General features: G+C 42.2%; 1 protein-coding gene across 1 annotated transcript in view; it reads right to left on the bottom strand.

Moving 5' to 3' along the window:
* MED12 (mediator complex subunit 12) overlaps positions 1–18174 on the bottom strand; it is a 708291-nt gene that overhangs the window by 419961 nt on the left and 270156 nt on the right. Inside the window, exons 17-20 of the mRNA XM_033943934.1 lie at positions 17661–17779; positions 17410–17553; positions 8407–8570; positions 182–313 (exon numbers count right to left, since the gene is read on the bottom strand). Coding sequence (XP_033799825.1) covers positions 182–313; positions 8407–8570; positions 17410–17553; positions 17661–17779 — 559 coding nt within the window. The remainder of the gene's footprint in view (positions 1–181; positions 314–8406; positions 8571–17409; positions 17554–17660; positions 17780–18174) is intronic.

The following is an 18174-nucleotide window of genomic DNA, read 5'->3' as shown; positions in this document are numbered from 1 at the left end:
CCAGCACCATTTTGGAAGAAGGAACTGGTGATGGAAGTAGTTACTCTGGATTGCTCCTGCCTATACCACTAGACACCGGGGATTTACCTGCAGGAACCAAATATAAAGGTAAATGTTATACACAAATTACTTTTTTCCAGGAGCTGGCTACATGAAAGGCCCTTGTGCATCCCACACTTACCTGAAGAGCTCCCCAAATTTATTCTTCAAATGACTGCACGAGGTATAGAGATCATAGAGGTATGCCAGAATGCAACGTTCAGCTGAGGAACCATCCGATCGATTCATTCCATGCTTCACTACTCCACATAAACTGCATGGGTAAAACAGAGATGAAGGGTCACTCAGAATGCATTCTGTGGCTTATTAAACCACATCAACTAAGAGAAAGAAAGAAATGCATAGAGATGGAGATTATACAGAACAATGGAAGAGACAGACAGAGATTAGCAAAGGAGTAATTAGACTATACCTGAACTAGGTGCTGAAAAGGAGGCAAAAAAACCAGACTGGAGTTTGGCAGAAAACCAAGCCATTGACCACATCTTTCCTTGCGATCATTAATTGTGACAAATACCCCCATAGGGAACACATGTTTGTTTAATGTAAATAAAATTATCTTGAAATCCTGTAATAATTAAGAATGTTGACCTGACCAATTTATGTACTTTGACATGAATTTACACAGTTTGGACCAACAACCATACTACACTGGATATTCTTTCAGTTTGTAGACCAAACTAATGAAATTATCATGTAAAACATACTTAGTAAATCTGTCTTCTTCAAATCACTACCTACTTTTCCTTCCAGTTTGACAAAATTGCATATCAGTAAGCCCTACAATGAGGTGGAAACTTAAAACCAATTAGAATTCTTTTTTTCTCCTGTAAAGAAAGACATCATTGCCTTTTAGTATAAGATTATAGGCAGGACTAGCTCAGCTATTAGGAAGTCTAGGCAATTATCTAGGGTGGCAACTTCAAAGGTGGGAGGGGAGAGCAAAGAGCAGCTGCGGTCAGAACAAAATACAGTCACAAAAACTAAAAGGACCTTCACCCGCAAGGAGAGCACACACTGGGCAGATTTCAAGTAGACCATTTATTCAAGTAAATACATTTTGGAAATGAGCCTTATGTACAATAAATATACACTTAAAGTTTAATATTTAAAAGTATGAGATCCAATTTTGTGTTTTACAGGACTCTTCTAGGAGCTAAAGGTTAGTATCATCAAGACGGCCGATTTTAATTAATCAGTCTTGGGAAATGTGCTGGCTCTAACCCTCACTGTGCCACACTGAACTCGCTCCTCAAAGTGCCTCCATTTCTGGCAACCCCCACTCCCATTTTCATGTTCTACCTAGTCTATAACTGAGTACTTCTATTGTTATGACCGCTGGTCGTCAAGCCTGAGTGCTCTCCAGTGCTCAGGCCAGTGTCTTTCTCTCTCTGCCGCTCTGCTGCACGGTGTCCCCAGTCAGCACCAGTTAGCCCTGGACATCTCCTCTACTGTACCAGGGCTCATTGGGAGTTAGGCCGAAGCCAGCATTCCTCCTCTCGAGGGTTGCCCAGGCTCCAGAAGTAGCTCTTGCTTTTCTCAACTCACTGTTCTGGAGTGCTCCTTTACAGCACCCTACTTCACTCAGGGTGAATAGACAGCTCCCAGAAGCCTTTGCAAGATCTTTATGCATATGAGCTCCAAACACCACTACTCAGGCTCCCTCTGCTGGCCCGAGACAGGAACTTCACCTGTCACCATTACCTTTATCTTTTTTGTCACTCTTACCTTTCCTAATTCTGCTATATGTTTATGTTTATTAAAATTTGATATACCGCCATAGCATGCAACTGTTCACAGTGGTTTAAAATAAAATACAGCATAGAAAAGAACTCCATCAATATGTAGAAACAGGCCTATCTAAAATTTAAACAATCTTAAAATACAATTTTGTATTACTGTTTCTCAAAGTCAATAAATATGATCATTCTGTAAAACATCATGTCCAAATACTATATTAAACAAATATGTTGCCAAAAATTTATTAAAGGACTTACAATTTAATTCCAAATGGATCTGACTTGGCAATTGATTCCATAAACTTGGCGCAAAACAAAACAAATGCTCTGGATCTAGTAAATTCCCACTTTGTTCTTCTACCCAATGGTAAGGATCTCAACAATGTTAATGGAGCATATGGGATAGTAAGCGAGAACCGCACACAATATTTGAGGTGTGATCCCATCAGGGAACAATACGAGGCATTATACTGTAATATTCTCAGTTTTGTTCTCCATTCCTTTCCTAATAATTCCTAACATTCCTTAGCCGCCGCTGCACAATATGTTGTCAAGGATGATACCTAGATCCTTTTCCTTGGCTGTAACTTCTAATGGGGAACCTTGTATGACGTAGTTACAACTTGGGTCCCTCTTTCCCACATGCATCACTCTGCACTTACTCATATTAAACGTCATCTGCCATTTGGATACAGAATCTCCCAGTCTTGTAAGGTCCTTTTGCAATTTTTCACAATCCTCCTGTGATTTACCAACTTTGAATAACTGTGTCATCAGCAAATGTAATTATCTCACTAGTTATTCCCATTCTAGATCATTTATAAATGTTAAAAAGCTGAAGTCCCAGCAGACCCCTGGGGACCCCCAATATCTACTGCTATCCATTGAATATACTAACCTTTTAACCCTACCCTGTTTTCTATCTTTAACCAGTCTTTAAATCCACAATAGGACATTGCCCTCCTATACCATGACTTTCTCAATGGTCATTCATGAGGTACTTTTTGAAAATCCAGATATGAAATACAGTAAAGGTACTTGACTGTAGCAGGTGTTCTCCGAGGACTGCAGGCATATATTGTCACATGTGGGTGGCATTATCCACACAACCCGGTACCGATGCTACTAAGTGCATTGTCACTTTAAATCTTTAGGCAGTGCCCATACTGCCTGCGTGCCGGTGCCTTCCTGCCCAACAAGCTTGCAGAACCATTAGTTCAGTAACAAAACTAAGAAGCCAACTAGGGGAGGTGGATGGAATGTGAGAATATACGCTTACTGTCCTTGGAGGGAGAACACTTATTAAGAGTAAGTATTTTTGCCTTCTCTGAGGACAAGAAGGCATAAATTTCTTATATGTGGGACTCTCAAGCTGCCAGGATCATGACTCTGAAGAAGGATAAAGAGTATATAAACTAGAGAATGACAAGGGGACCGTTTACTGCAGAAAACCGTCATCACCAAAATAAATCCGCAGGAATGGAGACATTGGCAACTGGTTTACCGCAGGAATGGGGACAAGAGCTTTCACCGCCCTGCAGGAACAAGACCTTTTACCGCCCCGTGAGGGGGGTGTGTGAAAAGTCTTGCTCCTGTGGTAAAAAAAATTGTGTCCGTGTCAGATTCTGCATCTCCTCCCCATCTCCTCTTGCGCCTATTTTACCTTCAGGAGCCAGCCATGCCACGATGAAGACAGAAGGAACCCAAACCCAAAGACTGAGACCAATGTGATTTGAAGAATAAAATTACCTAACAAAAGGTAGAAAAATATTAATTTATTTTATATTTTGTGATTAGAATATTTCAGATTTGAAATATGTATCCTGCTAGAGCTGATATTAGACATAACTGGGACCGTAAAGCTTCTTTAGCTTCCAGCTGGCTTAGAGCTCTCTCTCTCTGACCAGGGAGCAGTTGCCCTAGTTGCTCTCCCCTAACACTATTCCTGCCATGTGTGACTGAAGTATTCTGTTAGCTTGATTTTTCTATGTAGCATTCTGTAGTAATTTGGTTTGTTCAGTTTTCACAATAATGAAGGGGATATTTGTGAAAGGGAAGGGAGACAGGGGTTTTGTTGACCTTGCTCTGCATTATTTGTGTTTATAAAATGACAATTGTACAGAATAATCTCTTTTTATACTTTAATAAAATAAGTTCAGTATAAAATCATAACTATTTGAGGCTTTTGCGGGTGGGATCTGACAGTTTGCAGGACGGGGACTGGGACCGAGCCTGCAAGGACGGGGACTGAGCTTGCGGGGACGGGGCAGGGACGGGAATTGAGTTCGTGGGGGGGCGGGAACAGTGATAAATTATTTCCCCGTGTCACTCTCTAATATAAACATGAGCCTGGCAAAATTCAACTCTCCAACCCCTCTATATAAGTTGAAGTTCAATTTATTTGATATACCGCCAATATAAAATCAAAGTTAAAATCTAAGTGGGGTAACAACTTCTAAACCACAATGCCAGCATCTATTGGACCTTGAACTATCCAACTTCTGTAAACGAACTGGGGTCCATAAAGCTCTATGCAACAAAAAAAACAAGTCTGTCTCATAGATGCTGCCCTTGTAGTTTTTATCCAATAGATGCTGGCATTGTGGTTTAGAAGCTGGGACATTAGATCATTTGATATTTTTCTGTCCCTATATAAATACCTTTTGGAAGTTAATTTGGCCCCAAATTAATTCTTTGTTAGAAAATAATGTTGGCCTTTCATATGATACTGTATTATTTGGTACATCAAGGAGATTTAAAAGCCAAATTTCAGCGAATAATAATAAACTTTTATTAATATTAACAGGGGTTGCCATTCAGCAGATTACAGGAAATTGGAAAGATTATACTAAACTAAATTATACTTTTTGGTGGAATTCAGTGTGTTATATTTATAAAATGGAAAGGGTATTTGCTCTGCAACAAGGTAATTATAATAAGTTTAAAAAGATTTGGGGGCCATTGGCGATTTATTCTAATGATCAGACATCTTAAACACCTCAGTATTGGACAAGATAGAGGGAGTGTGGGAGTATGAATGATAATAATTGATAATTGTTAATTATTAGTATATGGGAGGGAGGGGTGGGATTCTTTTATATTTATGTATTTGGAAGATTACAAATAAGATTGTCAAGTGATTAAGTAATATATTTCTGATGGATTATTGTACACTTGTAATTTTTTAAAACGAATAAAGATTTATTAAGTGAGGTAACAAAAAACTGGACGACCAATGATAACATTACAGACATCAAAAGAACATAAGGAAAGAAATAGTAGGGAAAGATTACAATAAAATCATAAGGCGTACTAGATAGGCCTTATGGTCTTTTTCTGCCTTCATTTTCTCTGTTTCTAAAGATATTTCCATGTTTTGTTTTTTTATAAATCTTTATTCATTTTTAATTCTTACATCAAGTGAATTATAAATAATAAAACAATTTTCACAAATCACTTGTAATTACAATCATATATTCTTATAAAATAAAAATAAATACCCCCCTCTTTATCAATATTCCCATGACCATATGATACATATTCCCCATCCCAATCCAAATATAAACCAACCATGTGCTTAAGATATCTGATCATTAGAGTAAATAGTAAAGATATTTCCATGTAACTGCACTGAGTGCACCCAGGAGTAGACATCAACCATATCTCGTCTCAACTGTTTCTTTTCCAAGCTGAACAGCTCTAATCTCTTTAGCCTTTCCTCTGACGAGAGGCATTATCATCCCCAAAAGAGCTTTAGCCAAGAGTGATCATCCACACTGATGACATCACTTCCTCCCTGCTTTTAACTATAATAGTCCATCTCATTTTTTAATTTATTTTCTTGGGGGTGTGGATTTTAAAGAATATAATTAATTAGGGGGAAGGGGATAAATTCTGATATAAAATTTAATAAAATATTAAGTGTTGTATTGGAGTTTGAAATGATGTAAATGATGTTACACTTATTGTAAGTTTTTTAAAATGAATAAAGAATTTAAAAAAAAAAAATTATTTTCTTTATTTTTAATATTTATATACCACTTATTACGTTCAAGTACTCAAGCATTTTTCCCTGTCTGTCCTGGTAGGCTCACAATCTAATGTACCTGGGGCAAAGGGGGGATTAAGTGACTTGCTCAGAGTCACAAGGAGTAGCATGGGATTTGAACCCACAGCCTCAGGGTGCTGAGGCTGTGGCTCTTTTTTTTATATAATTCTTTATTCATTTTTAAAACTTTCATCAAGTGTACAACAATCATAATAAACACAATTAATCAGAGTATTTGCATATCTTATCATTATAATCTAAACATACAAATGTAACCCTCTCCCCACCCTCCCTCAAAGCCCTTCATTCATAATAAGAAACCTATATTTGTATCCCTCCTCCCTCCCAATACTATATGGTGTAGCTCTAACCACTATGCCACACACTCCCCCATGTAATATGTCATTTGGCCTTCTTCCACCTTTTTATATCAATATTTATTCGCATTTATGGAACACAACAGGCAAGTTCACACTTCTTTCTTTTTTTTTTTTTATAAATCTTTATTCATTTTAAATCTTTCAACAAGTGTACAATAAAATCATCATTTAATATACAACATCACTTGAAGCTCTACAATTTCTCAAGAAAAAGATTATATCCCACCCCTAAACAAGCTATATTAAACCTTATACAACAGAGATAAAGCACAATTACCTGCAACAGATGTTATCTAGGGACAGCAGGCAGATATTCTCACATGTGAGTGACGTCATCCACTGAGTCAGTGTTAAGGTTTAGTGTCACTTTAACTTCTCTAGAAGTCTCAAGACTGCCTGCACATTGCATGTGTGAGTGCCTTCCCACCCGAAGTCAGCTCGTAGGACCTTCCATTCAATAAATAAGCTATGAGGCCAACTAGAGGAAGTGTGAAGGTTGTGAGAATATCTGCCTGCTGTCCTTGGATAACACCGGTTACAGGTAAGTAACTGCTTTATCCCAGGACATGCAGGCAGCATGTTCTTACATGTGAGACTTCCTAGAAGATATGTAAGGGATACAGGGAAGTTGGCATCTAATTAGAAAATAATCTTTGTAGAACTGCTTGGCCGAACCAACTGTCCCGTCTTGAATGAGTTTTCAGACAGTAATGGGATGTGAAAGTGTGAATTGAGGACCAGGTGGCTGCTTTACAATTGTCCCTAATGGAAGTGGAACAGAGATAAGCTACTGAAGCTGCTATTGCTCTTACTTTATGTGCTGTGACACGACCTTCTAGACCGAGCATAGTAGAAAGAGATACAGTCCGCTAACCATGTAGAGATTGTTCTATTAGTAACAGGAGATTCTAGTCGAAGGAGAGGAAGAGCTGGGTAGTATTCTGTGAGGCTTCGTTTGATCCAGGTAGTAAGTTAACAAAAGATTAGGTTCTTACCTTTGCTAATCTTTCTTGGAAATCCACACTTTATTCCGGGACAATTGGGTTAATTCCTCATACCCACCAGGACTTTGTAGAAAGCCTCAAATTCCAGAAGCTTCAGCTCCACCCCTCTCACCTCAGCACAGGCCCCTCCTGGATTAGATAGTCAAAAAGCAGTCAGAAACATCTGAAGAGGACATAAAAAAAAAGAGAGAGAGGTGTACGGGGACACTCCCCGACCACCAAGTCTAGTCTGTAATACTCCAGATGAGGTCGCACCATGGAGCAATACAGGGGCATTATAACATTCTTAGTCTTGTTAACCATCTCTTTTTAAATAATTCCTAGCATCCTGTTTGCTTTTTTGGCTGCCGCCACACATTGGGTGGAAGGTTTCATCGTATTGTCTACGATGATACCCAGATCCTTTTCTTGGGCGCTAATCCCCAAGGTGGACCCTAGCATCCGGTAACTGTGATTTAGGTTATTCTTCCCAATGTGCATCACTTTGCATCTGTCCACACTAAATTTCATTTGCCATTTGGATGCCCAGTCTTCCAGTTTCCTAAGGTCCGCCTTCCTGATTGTTTGCTTTTCCAAGTACTGGTAAGCTAGATTTCTGTTTTCTGACCAGCCTTTATAAGCATTCCATCCGAGTTGGTTTAGTACTCAGTTTCGGGGGGTCCCTAGTTAGGGAGTTCTCCTTTGACAGTGCAGGCTGTGTTTCCTTATAACACTGTTTCTTGTCATTCTGGTTTATAATGTTTATTAACCTGTTTCAGTTATATTTAATTGTTGCTGTGTTGCACTTATTAACATGTTAATAAATGTGTTGCATTTATTAACATGTTAATAAATGCAAGGCAGCAACAATTAAATATCATGTTAAGCCCTCTTGGAACAGGAAAATACCTTCTGTACCTGAAATATTGAGAAAGGAATGAACCAAATAGAAACCCCTAGAGGTCTCCTTTCATAAATTCCAAGAATATTTTAGTAGCATGCAGGGAACAGTATCTGGCATCTTTTTATTTTATTTTTTATTTTTTTATAAATTTTTATTCATTTTTAAAACACATACAATTAGTGAAATACAGAATAAATTAATTATTTTAAAATATAGACATCACTTAAATTTTTTAATATTCATAGATATTAATACCCCACTGAATCTTTTCCAACAGTATCTGGCATCTTACCCTTCGAAGACTTGTGCTGTCTGCTCCTGGTTGAGGATGAGGCATGCATGATAATGACGCAGCACTGCCACAATGCACAAGCACAAGCTGGTAGTGTAACTGCCAACCAAAGTGGAGGACTTCAGGAGTAGCTCTGCCTCCACCACGCTCAGTTCATTAAGTAGCTGCAGTCAAGAGGGAAAGAGAGGTGTGAGGGAAAAGGAAAGGGACCAAGAAAGGAGAGCAAAAAGAAGAATGCAGGGAAAGTCAAGAACATGACAAAGGGTGAGAGTGAGAATGAGAATGGATAAAAGTAAAGAGAAGAAAAATGAGAATATGGAAAAAAATTGTGGGGAGGAGAAAGAAAAAGAGAAGAGGAGACAAACGGAAGAAAACTTAGGAGCAACAAGGAGGAAGTGAGCAAAAAATGCAATATAAATGGAAAAGTGAGAGGGGAAGATGTTAGGTAGACAGGAGAGATGGACACATCAGAGAACAAAGAGAGACAGTCAAAGACAAACAAAGAGGAGGGGAAAGGAAGCAGGCAGAAAAAAAGATGAGAGAGACACTGTGTTTCATGGCTACCACAGAATGAAAGACAGATTCTCAACTGCCTCCTACTTTCCTATGCTTTGTCTAGTGCCCTTCCTGAATGACAAATGTTTAGCATTCAATGTAAAGCCCTCTGTAATTATTCCTATTATCGAATGCCTTGTATTCTTTTCCATAAGCTGCAAACATCCTATTTAATGGCGTCTCCTAATTTCTCTCCACACATCTCTCTCCCATATCCATCCCCATTCAATGTCCTTATAAAATGTGTCTATAAAAGTTTATAAAGCCCTGCAAGGCAACACAACTGCCTATCTACCTTCATAAAATACTTCTGGAAGCCTATTCCCCATTGCACACAATGGGGCTCATAATAAAAAAAAGACACCATCTAAAAAGTGGCCTAAATGGCTACTTGGACGATCAAAAAGCCTGATCGTCCAAGTACCCATAATCAAAGCTGGTTTTAGACCAATATCTGCAGATAATAATAACATTTTATTAATATTGACAGGGGTTGCCATTCAACAGGGAAGTTATAATAAGTTTAAAAAGATTTGGGAGCCATTGATTATGTATTCTAAAGATCAGACATCTTAAACACCTAGATATTAGATAAGAAATAGGGGGGATGTGTAGAGGTAGATAAATTGATAATATATCATTGTTAATAAATGGGGATGGGAGGGGTTTCTTTTATAGTTATATATTTTAAAGAGTATAAATAAGATTGTCAAGTGATTTGTGATCATTTTATGTTTGATTAATTATTATGCACTTGTTGATGGATTTGAAAATGAATAAAGAATTAAAAAAATAAAAATAAAACCAGCTTAGGCCTTTCCCCTGCCTCTAAACGCACAGAGAGAAAAGAGGCATTTTTAGAGGAGGAGAAAGGGCGGGAGGTGGGCCGACCTAGACCTAGACATGCAGCAGGTATAACCAAAACTTTAGGCAGGTTGCCTAGTCTGCACTTATACGTTTTGACTTAGACCAAGTCAAAACAGGTATAAGTGCCGAAAAGGGGCCGCTGAGCTGATGGTGGCTGCTGCGATCAGCTCAGCGGCCCCAGCAACTTGCCTACACCACTACAGCAATGAACGCAGCAGGAGAGATGGCTCATCTTCCCTGCCGCGATTCACCCTTCCCCCCCCCCCCAACGATCAGGGCAGGAGGGAGCCCAAGCCCTCCTGCCCAATGATCCCCAAACCCCCCCCAGGCCGAATCCGTTGGGGCCAGGAGGTAGCCCAAGCCCTCCTGGCCCGGCGATCTCCCCCCACCACACGATTCAGCCAGGAGGGAGCCCAAACCCTCCTGGCACACGACCCCCTCTAACCCCCACCCCCCACTAAAAGACGGGCAGGAGGGATGCCAGGCCCTCCTGCCCTCGACGCAACCCTCCCAATGACCGCCCCCCGAACCCCCGATCGCCCCCCCCGACCCCCCCACCTCCCTTCCCCGTACCTCAAAAAATGTTGGACGGATGGACGGACAGGTGCCAAGCCCACCCGTCCGGCAGGCCAGCCAGCGCAGGAATGGGGCCGGATTGGCCCAGGTGGCTCAAACCCCGCCCACAGGTGGGGCCTGAGGTGCCTGGGCCAACCAGAATAGGCCCGAGAGCCTTAGGCTCCTCCTGTGGGCGGGGCCTTAATCACATGGGCTGGGTTAGATCCTCAAACCCCCCCCCCCCCCCCCCGTCCGATGGGGCCAGGAGGGAGCCCAAGCCCTCCTGGCCCGGCGACCTCCAACCCCCCTCCCCCCACACAATCCGGCCAGGAGGGAGCCCAAGCCCGGCCCAGCCCATGTGCCTAAGGCCCCGCCCACAAGAGGAGCCTAAGGCTCCTGGGCCTATTCTGGTTGGCCCGGGTGCCTCAGGTCCCACCTGTGGGCGGGGTTTGAGCCACCTGGGCCAATCCGGCCCCATTCCTGGATTGGCTGGTCTGTCAGACGAGTGGATTTGGCACCCGTCTGTCCGGCCAACGATTGCAAGGTACGGGGGGGTCGGCGGAGGGGGTCGCGGGTCGGCAGGGGGGGGCGATCAGGGGTTTGAGGGGGCGATCGTGGGGGGGGTGCGTCGAGGGCAGGAGTGCATGGTATCCCTTCTGCCCGTATTTTAGTGGGGGATGGGGGTTAGAGGGTGTCCCCGGGCCAGGAGGGCTTGGGCTCCCTCCTGGCCGGATCGTGGGGGGGGGGGAAGAGGGGTTGGAGGTCACTGGACCAGGAGGGCTTGGGCTCTCTCCTGGCCCCATCGAACTCGGCGGGGGGAGGGGGGGTTGAGGATCGCAGGACAGGAGGGCTTGGGCTCCTTCCTGCCCCGAATGTAATCGAGGAGTCGGGATGCCGCAGGGCAAGAGGGCTTGGGCTCTCTCCTGCCCCGAATGTAATCGAGGAGTCGGTGGTGCCACGGGGCAGGAGGGCTTGGGCTCCCTCCTGCCCCGAATGTAATCGAGGAGTCGGTGGTGCCACGGAGCAGGAGGGCTTGGGCTCCCTCCTGCCCTGATCGTTGTTGGGGGGGGAAGGGTGGATCGCGGCAGGGGAGATGAACCATTTCTCCTGCCGCAATTATTGCTGTAGGGAGGTAGGCAGGTTGCTGGGGCTGCTGAGCTGATCACAGCAGCCACGATCAGCTCAGTGGCCCCTTTTCGGCACTTATACCTGTCCTGTTTTGACTTGGTCTAAGTCAAAACGTATAAGTGTCGACTAGGCAACCTGCCTAAAGTTTTGGTTATACCTGCTGCGCGCCTAAGGTCTAGGTCGGCCCACCGCCCGCCCTTTCCCCTCCTCTAAAAACGCCTAACATAGTAACATAGTAGATGACGGCAGATAAAGACCCGAATGGTCCATCCAGTCTGCCCAACCTGATTCAATTTAAATTTTTTTTTTTTTTTTTTTTTTCTTAGCTATTTCTGGGCAAGAATCCAAAGCTTTACCCTGTACTGTGCTTGGGTTCCAACTGCCGAAATCTCTGTTAAGACTTACTCCAGCCCATCTACACCCTGCCAGCCATTGAAGCCCTCCCCAGCCCATCCTCCACCAAACGGCCATATACAGACACAAACCGTGTAAGTCTGCCAAGTACTGGCCTTAGTTCAATATTTAATCTTATTTTCTGATTCTAGACCCTTTGTGTTCATCCCACGCTTCTTTGAACTCAGTCACAGTTTTACTCTCCACCACCTCTCTCGGGAGCGCATTCTAGGCATCCACCACCCTCTTCGTAAAGTAGAATTTCCTAACATTGCTCTTGAATCTACCACCCCTCAACCTCAAATTATGTCCTCTGGTTTTACCATTTTCCTTTCTGTGGAAAAGATTTTGTTCTATGTTAATACCCTTTAAGTATTTGAACGTCTGAATCATATCTCCCCTGTCTCTCCTTTCCTCTAGGGTATACATATTCAGGGCTTCCAGTCTCTCCTCATACGTCTTCTGGCGCAAGCCTATCATTTTCGTCGCCCTCCTCTGGACCGCCTCAAGTCTTCTTACGTCTTTCGCCAGATACGTTCTCCAAAACTGAACACAATACTCCAAGTGGGGCCTCACCAATGACCTGTACAGGGGCATCAACACCTTCTTCCTTCTACTGACTAAGCCTCTCTTTATACAGCCCAGAATCCTTCTGGCAGCAGCCACTGCCTTGTCACACTGTTTTTTCGCCTTTAGATCTTCGGACACTATCACCCCAAGGTCCCTCTCCCCGTACGTGCATATCAGCTTCTCTCCTCCCAGCATATACGGTTCCTTCCTATTATTAATCCCCAAATGCATTACTCTGCATTTCTTTGCATTGAATTTTAGTTGCCAGGCATTAGACCATTCCTCTAACTTTTGCAGATCCTTTTTCATATTTTCCACTCCCTCTTCGGTGTCTACTCTGTTACAAATCTTGGTATCATCTGCCTCTTTTCTCTCTGTGCGTTTAGAGGCAGGGGAAAGGCCTAACCTGGTTTTAGATACGTTTAAATCCAGCTTTGATTATTGGTACTTGGACGATCAGGCTTTTTGATCTTCCATGTACTCATTTAGGCCACTTTTTAGACTTTTTTTTATTTATTATGAGCCCCATAACATCTAAGAGGTCCTACTGCTTCACCTACCTACCTTTTATGCCTCAATGTTATAACTGCATTTCCTGCATGCAACACAAATTGTTTCTCACCTGCAACAGGTATTTTCTGTAGATAAAGCAGGCACAAAATAAGTGATATTATGTTGCCAGAACCGAACAGCTCACCCAGGGCTCAGCTTAACCAAATACCCACTCTCTCTTGTCCATTAACCAGCGTCTTCCCCCCACTTTCTCTTGCCAATTTCCCTTCAGTGTCTTCTCCCTACTTTCTACTTCTATTGCCCATTTCCCTTCAGCGTCTTCTTCCCACTCTCTCTTCCCCATTTCCCTTCAGCGTCTTCCCCCCACTCTCTCTTCCCCATTTCCCTTCAGCGTCTTCCCCCCCACTCTCCATTTCTCTTGGCCTTTTCCCTTCAGCGTCTTCTGCCCACTCTCTCTTGCTCATTAACCAGCGTCTTCCCCCCACTCTCTTTTGCCAATTTCCCTTCAGCGTCTTCTCCCCACTCTCCACTTCTGTTGCCCATTTCCCTTCAGTGTCTTCTCCCCACTTCCCTTCAGTGCGCGCGTGGTCCAGCAGCCCCCATCCTTCCCTCCCTTCCCCTCACCGTGGCCATTTTCTTTTTTTTTTTAATATCCCAGCTGCCCGAGCCGACTTTCATCAAGTCATGTGTGGCTGCAGAAAATTTTCCTCTGATGCAATTTCCTGTTTCCGGTTGCATCAGAGGAGAAGTTTTGGCAGCCATACATGACTTGATGAAAGCCGGCTTGGGCAGCTGGGAGACCAAAAAAAACAGAAAATCACCATGGTAAGGTGAGGAGAAGGGAGTGAGATGCCCGATCAGTGACCGTGCGCTTTAACTTCTTTAACTGGGAGACAAGGCCATTCACCGCTCCATGGGGCGGTGAATGGCCTTGTCCCAATATCCGCGGCGATGACTTTTTTTCTCCCACTGTTTCGGCGGGTTACCCGCAGCTAGCTGCAGGTAACAGCCACCGTGTCATTCTCTAATTCAGGGGTTTTCCCTAAGACTGCAGCTTTGCCATTGGGCAGCAGGGTGCGTCAGACATATCAGGAAAAACTACATGTCCCAGAATGCCCTGAGCTTTGCAGGTCAGAGCTGAGATCCATTAGGGAAGGAATACAGTCTTGCTGAGTCAAAGGGGCAGGACTCAGGCAGGAAGAAGTACTTCTGTCCTAAACTGACATCATTCAGGGAGGTTCCCTCAGTGACAGATCCCCAAGAGAGAGACTTCCACCTTTCCTAGCTGTAGGCTGAGAAGTAGCCCTGGAAAGAGTATAAGAAGACAAACGCGAATAGGGATGGAATAGTGGTAGATTTTCAGAGGATTGTATTCGTGAGGAGCTAGCTACATTAAAGGTAGACAAAGTGATGGTGCCGTATGTTATACAACCTAGAATGCTGAAAAAACTTAAAGATGTTCTGGTGACTCCACTGATTGACTTTTTTAATGCTTCTCTAGAGTCGGGAGTGGTACCAGAGAACTGGAGAAGGGAAGATATGGTTCCTCTACATAAAAGTGGAAGTAAGGAAGAAGTAAGGAATTATAGGCCAGTACGTCTGACTTCTGTGTTAAGCAAATTAATTGAAACACTTTTAAAAGAGAATGGTGAAGTTTCTGTAATCCTATGGATTACAGGACCGAGGGCAATGTGGATTCACTAGAGGTAGGTCTTATCAGACAAATCTGATAAATTTCTTTCACTGGGTGACTAGAGAATTGGCTAGAGGGAGTGCGCTAGATGTGGTGTTTTTAGATTTTAGCAAAGCCTTAGAAAGTGTTCCACACAGACATCTAATAAATAAACTGAGTGCACTCGGGATGGGCCCCAAAGTGACGAGCTGGGACAAGAACTGGTTGAAAGATGGCAAAGGGTAGTGGTTAATGGAGATCGCTCTGAGGAAAGGGATGTTACCAATTGTGTTCTTGGGCCTGTTCTTTTTAACATTTTTATAAGCGATACTGCTGAAGGGCTGTCTGGTAAGATTTGCCTCTTTGCAGATAATACCAAAATCTGCAATAAAGAAGACACCCCGGATGGTGTAAATAACATGAAGAAAGACCTAGTGAAGATTAAAAATGATCTGAAATTTGGCAGCTAAAATGTAATGCTAAGTGCAAGGTCATCCATTTGAGCTGTACAAACTTGAAGGGTTTAGGGGATGAAGAAATTATGTGCATGACAGAAGAGCGGGACTTAGGTGTGATTGTATGTGATGATCTTAAGGTGGCCAAACAGGTTGAAAAGGTGACAGCGAAAGCTAGAAGGATGCTAGATTGCATAGGGAGAGGTATGGCCAGTAAGAAAAATGAGGTATTGAATACCCTGTAGAAGACTTTAGTGAGACCTCATTTAGAATATTGTGTACAATTCTGGAGGCTGCACCTTCAAAAAGATATAAAAAGGATGGAGTCAGTCCAGAGCAGTGGTCTCAAACTCGCAGCCTGGGGGCCACATGCGGCCCGCCAGGAACTATCTTGAGGCCCTTGGTATGTTTATCATAATCACAAAAGTAAAATAAAAGTTTCCAAGTTTCCAAGTTTATTAAATATTTTGATTTATCGCTTATTCAAAATTCAAGGCGATGTACAAGTAAATAAAAGTTTTTGGTAACGTACATACAATAATTAAATTAAAAAATAATAAACTTATGTATACAAATTACAATACATTTTAGAGGGAATTTCTACAAACTATAATGAAACAAAAAGAAAATTATTTAATGGTTACAATCGCTATTAAAAACATTAAATTCAAGGGAAAAACATTAGGAAGGGGAAACGAAGACATTTGGCCTAGTAATTAAATTAAGAATATGAAGGATTTAGTCGTTAAAAGCATCTATAAATAGAAAACTTTTTAGTTCAGACTTAAATTTTGACAGGTTTTTTTCTTGTCTTAGGTATAGTGGGAGGTTGTTCCAGGTTTGAGGGGCTGTTATTGAAAAGATTGTGCTACGTCTTGTGTTAATAACTTTTAATGATGGAATTGCTAATAGGTGTTGGTCTTGAGATCTAAGAGATCTAGAGGTGGTATAAGGTATCAAAAATCTATATATAAAGGCTGGAGTTTTGTATTCTATAGCTTTAAAAGTGAGTAAACATTGTTTATATAATATGCGATGTACTACTGGAAGCCAGTGTGCTTTCTTAAGTAGGGGTGAAACATGATCAAATTTTTTGGCTTTATAGATTATTTTAATAGCGGCATTCTGAATTAATAGTAACCGCCTAAGCTCTTTATGTGGCAAACCTATAAGTAAAACAGTTTCTTGATCATATGTCTCTTTAGCTATTATTACTAAGACAGCCAAAAGGAAAGATTTATAAACTATAAAGAGTTTTACCTCATGCAAAATTGTCATTTCTTTAATAAGACATTAACTATTTTTTTCTGAGGCCCTCCAAGTACCTACAAATCCAAAATGTGGCCCTGCAAAGGGTTTGAGTTTGAGACCACTGGTCCAGAGGAAGGTTACTAAAATGGTTGATGATCTACGCCATAAAGCGTATGGGGACAGACTTAAAGATCTCAATATGTACACTTTTGAGGAAAGGTGAGAGGGGGTTGATCAGATAATTATGTTTAAATATCTATGTCAGTGGTTCCCAACCCTGTCCTGGAGGACCCCCAGGCCAGTCAGGTTTTCAGGATAACCCTAATGAATATGCAATGAGCGATATCTGCATAAAATGGAGGTGCCAGGCAATCAAATCTGCTCCATGCATATTCATTAGGGATATCCTGAAAACCCAAATGGCCTGGGGGTCCTCCAGGACAGGGTTGGGAAACACTGATCTATGTGGCATAAATACACATCTAACCTATCTAAGCAGACTTAAAGATCTCAATATGATGAACAACTGTCAAGTTGTAAAATAATTCCAGTCAATTTATAGCAAAGATAGTCTATAATAACTACATCAATACTGTCACTTACAGTAGAAATCTTGAAATCTAGTAAAGCTTCAAATTGTGACTGGAAATAATTAGTTAACTGATTTAGTTCTGGGCTCTGGAACAGCTGTTTTGTCCCAGCAACAAGCAATATCACTCATTTGTGTGATCAACTCAATTCTGCTCATTGGCAGAAAATGTGTTTACACATGGAAAATGTTTTATAACATTACCTCCATAAAGTGCCCTTTCCCTTTCTCCCTTCCCCTCCCTGTTTCTCATATAGAGCATAGCTCTCCATGCAGGGCCTTCTTCCCCTGTCCCATACTTCCTTAGACAGTGCTGATTGCCCTCTTCCCCCTTGTTATTTTCTCCCACACACTGAACTTCTCCACTTTTATCTCCCAAAATGATCCTTTTCATGCATTTCCTTCAGGCCCTTTGGTCCTGGAAATGTTATTATTTTGTAGATTTAGTCCTGTACCTGGATTGCAAAGTCGATGAGCCCACTGATATTTAGGGAATATTCCATCAAGTCAAAAATAAACTGAATATGTTGCACAAGAGGCAGGTGATAGGACATGCCTAAGGCAAAGTTGTTAATCTGCTCCAGAACATTCCGAGATACCTAGACGAAAATGGGTACAAGTGACCAACAGTACTGTTTATTATTTTCTTCCAGTTTATAAGTTCCCATACTGTGGGCTACTGCTATAAACAATGAATAGCACATACCTGTGAGGTGACTTGGTGCTGATCAAAATGAGACAGATGTTGAAACTTAGCAAAAATATCTTCAGCTGTGGGAAATGCTTCTGGTTTGCTTCTCTTCCGTTTTTGGCCTTCATCACCTCCTATCAAAGATAAAGAGTGAGGGAGTCACCAACTGAATGTGTATGATTACTTACTAGGAGAAAGAACAGGTGCTAAAAACAAAATTCAGAAATTGGAGGGGGGGGAGAGGGAAGATGCTGGACCATAGGACTGGAAGGGCAAGAGGATAAGAGAGATGCTGGACCATAGGGATGAAGAGGGGCAAGGGGATTGATAGAAATATGGTAGAGGTCACAGAGGGTTGTCAAGAAAATGAATGAGGATAATAGTAAGTACAGAAAATAATTGTGTGATAATAGGGAGTGAGTGAAAGGTAGAAGGAAATAGGAGGCTGGGAAAGGAGGGAGACAGGAGAAATGGAAGAACAAGGGGGTAAGAGGAGGAGGAGATGGAAAGCCGATATGTAGGTGGAAAG

This window comes from Geotrypetes seraphini, chromosome 5, assembly GCF_902459505.1.
Source record: "Geotrypetes seraphini chromosome 5, aGeoSer1.1, whole genome shotgun sequence".
NCBI classification, from domain to species: Eukaryota; Metazoa; Chordata; class Amphibia; order Gymnophiona; family Dermophiidae; genus Geotrypetes; species Geotrypetes seraphini.
This window is presented reverse-complemented; position numbering and strand designations above follow the sequence as displayed.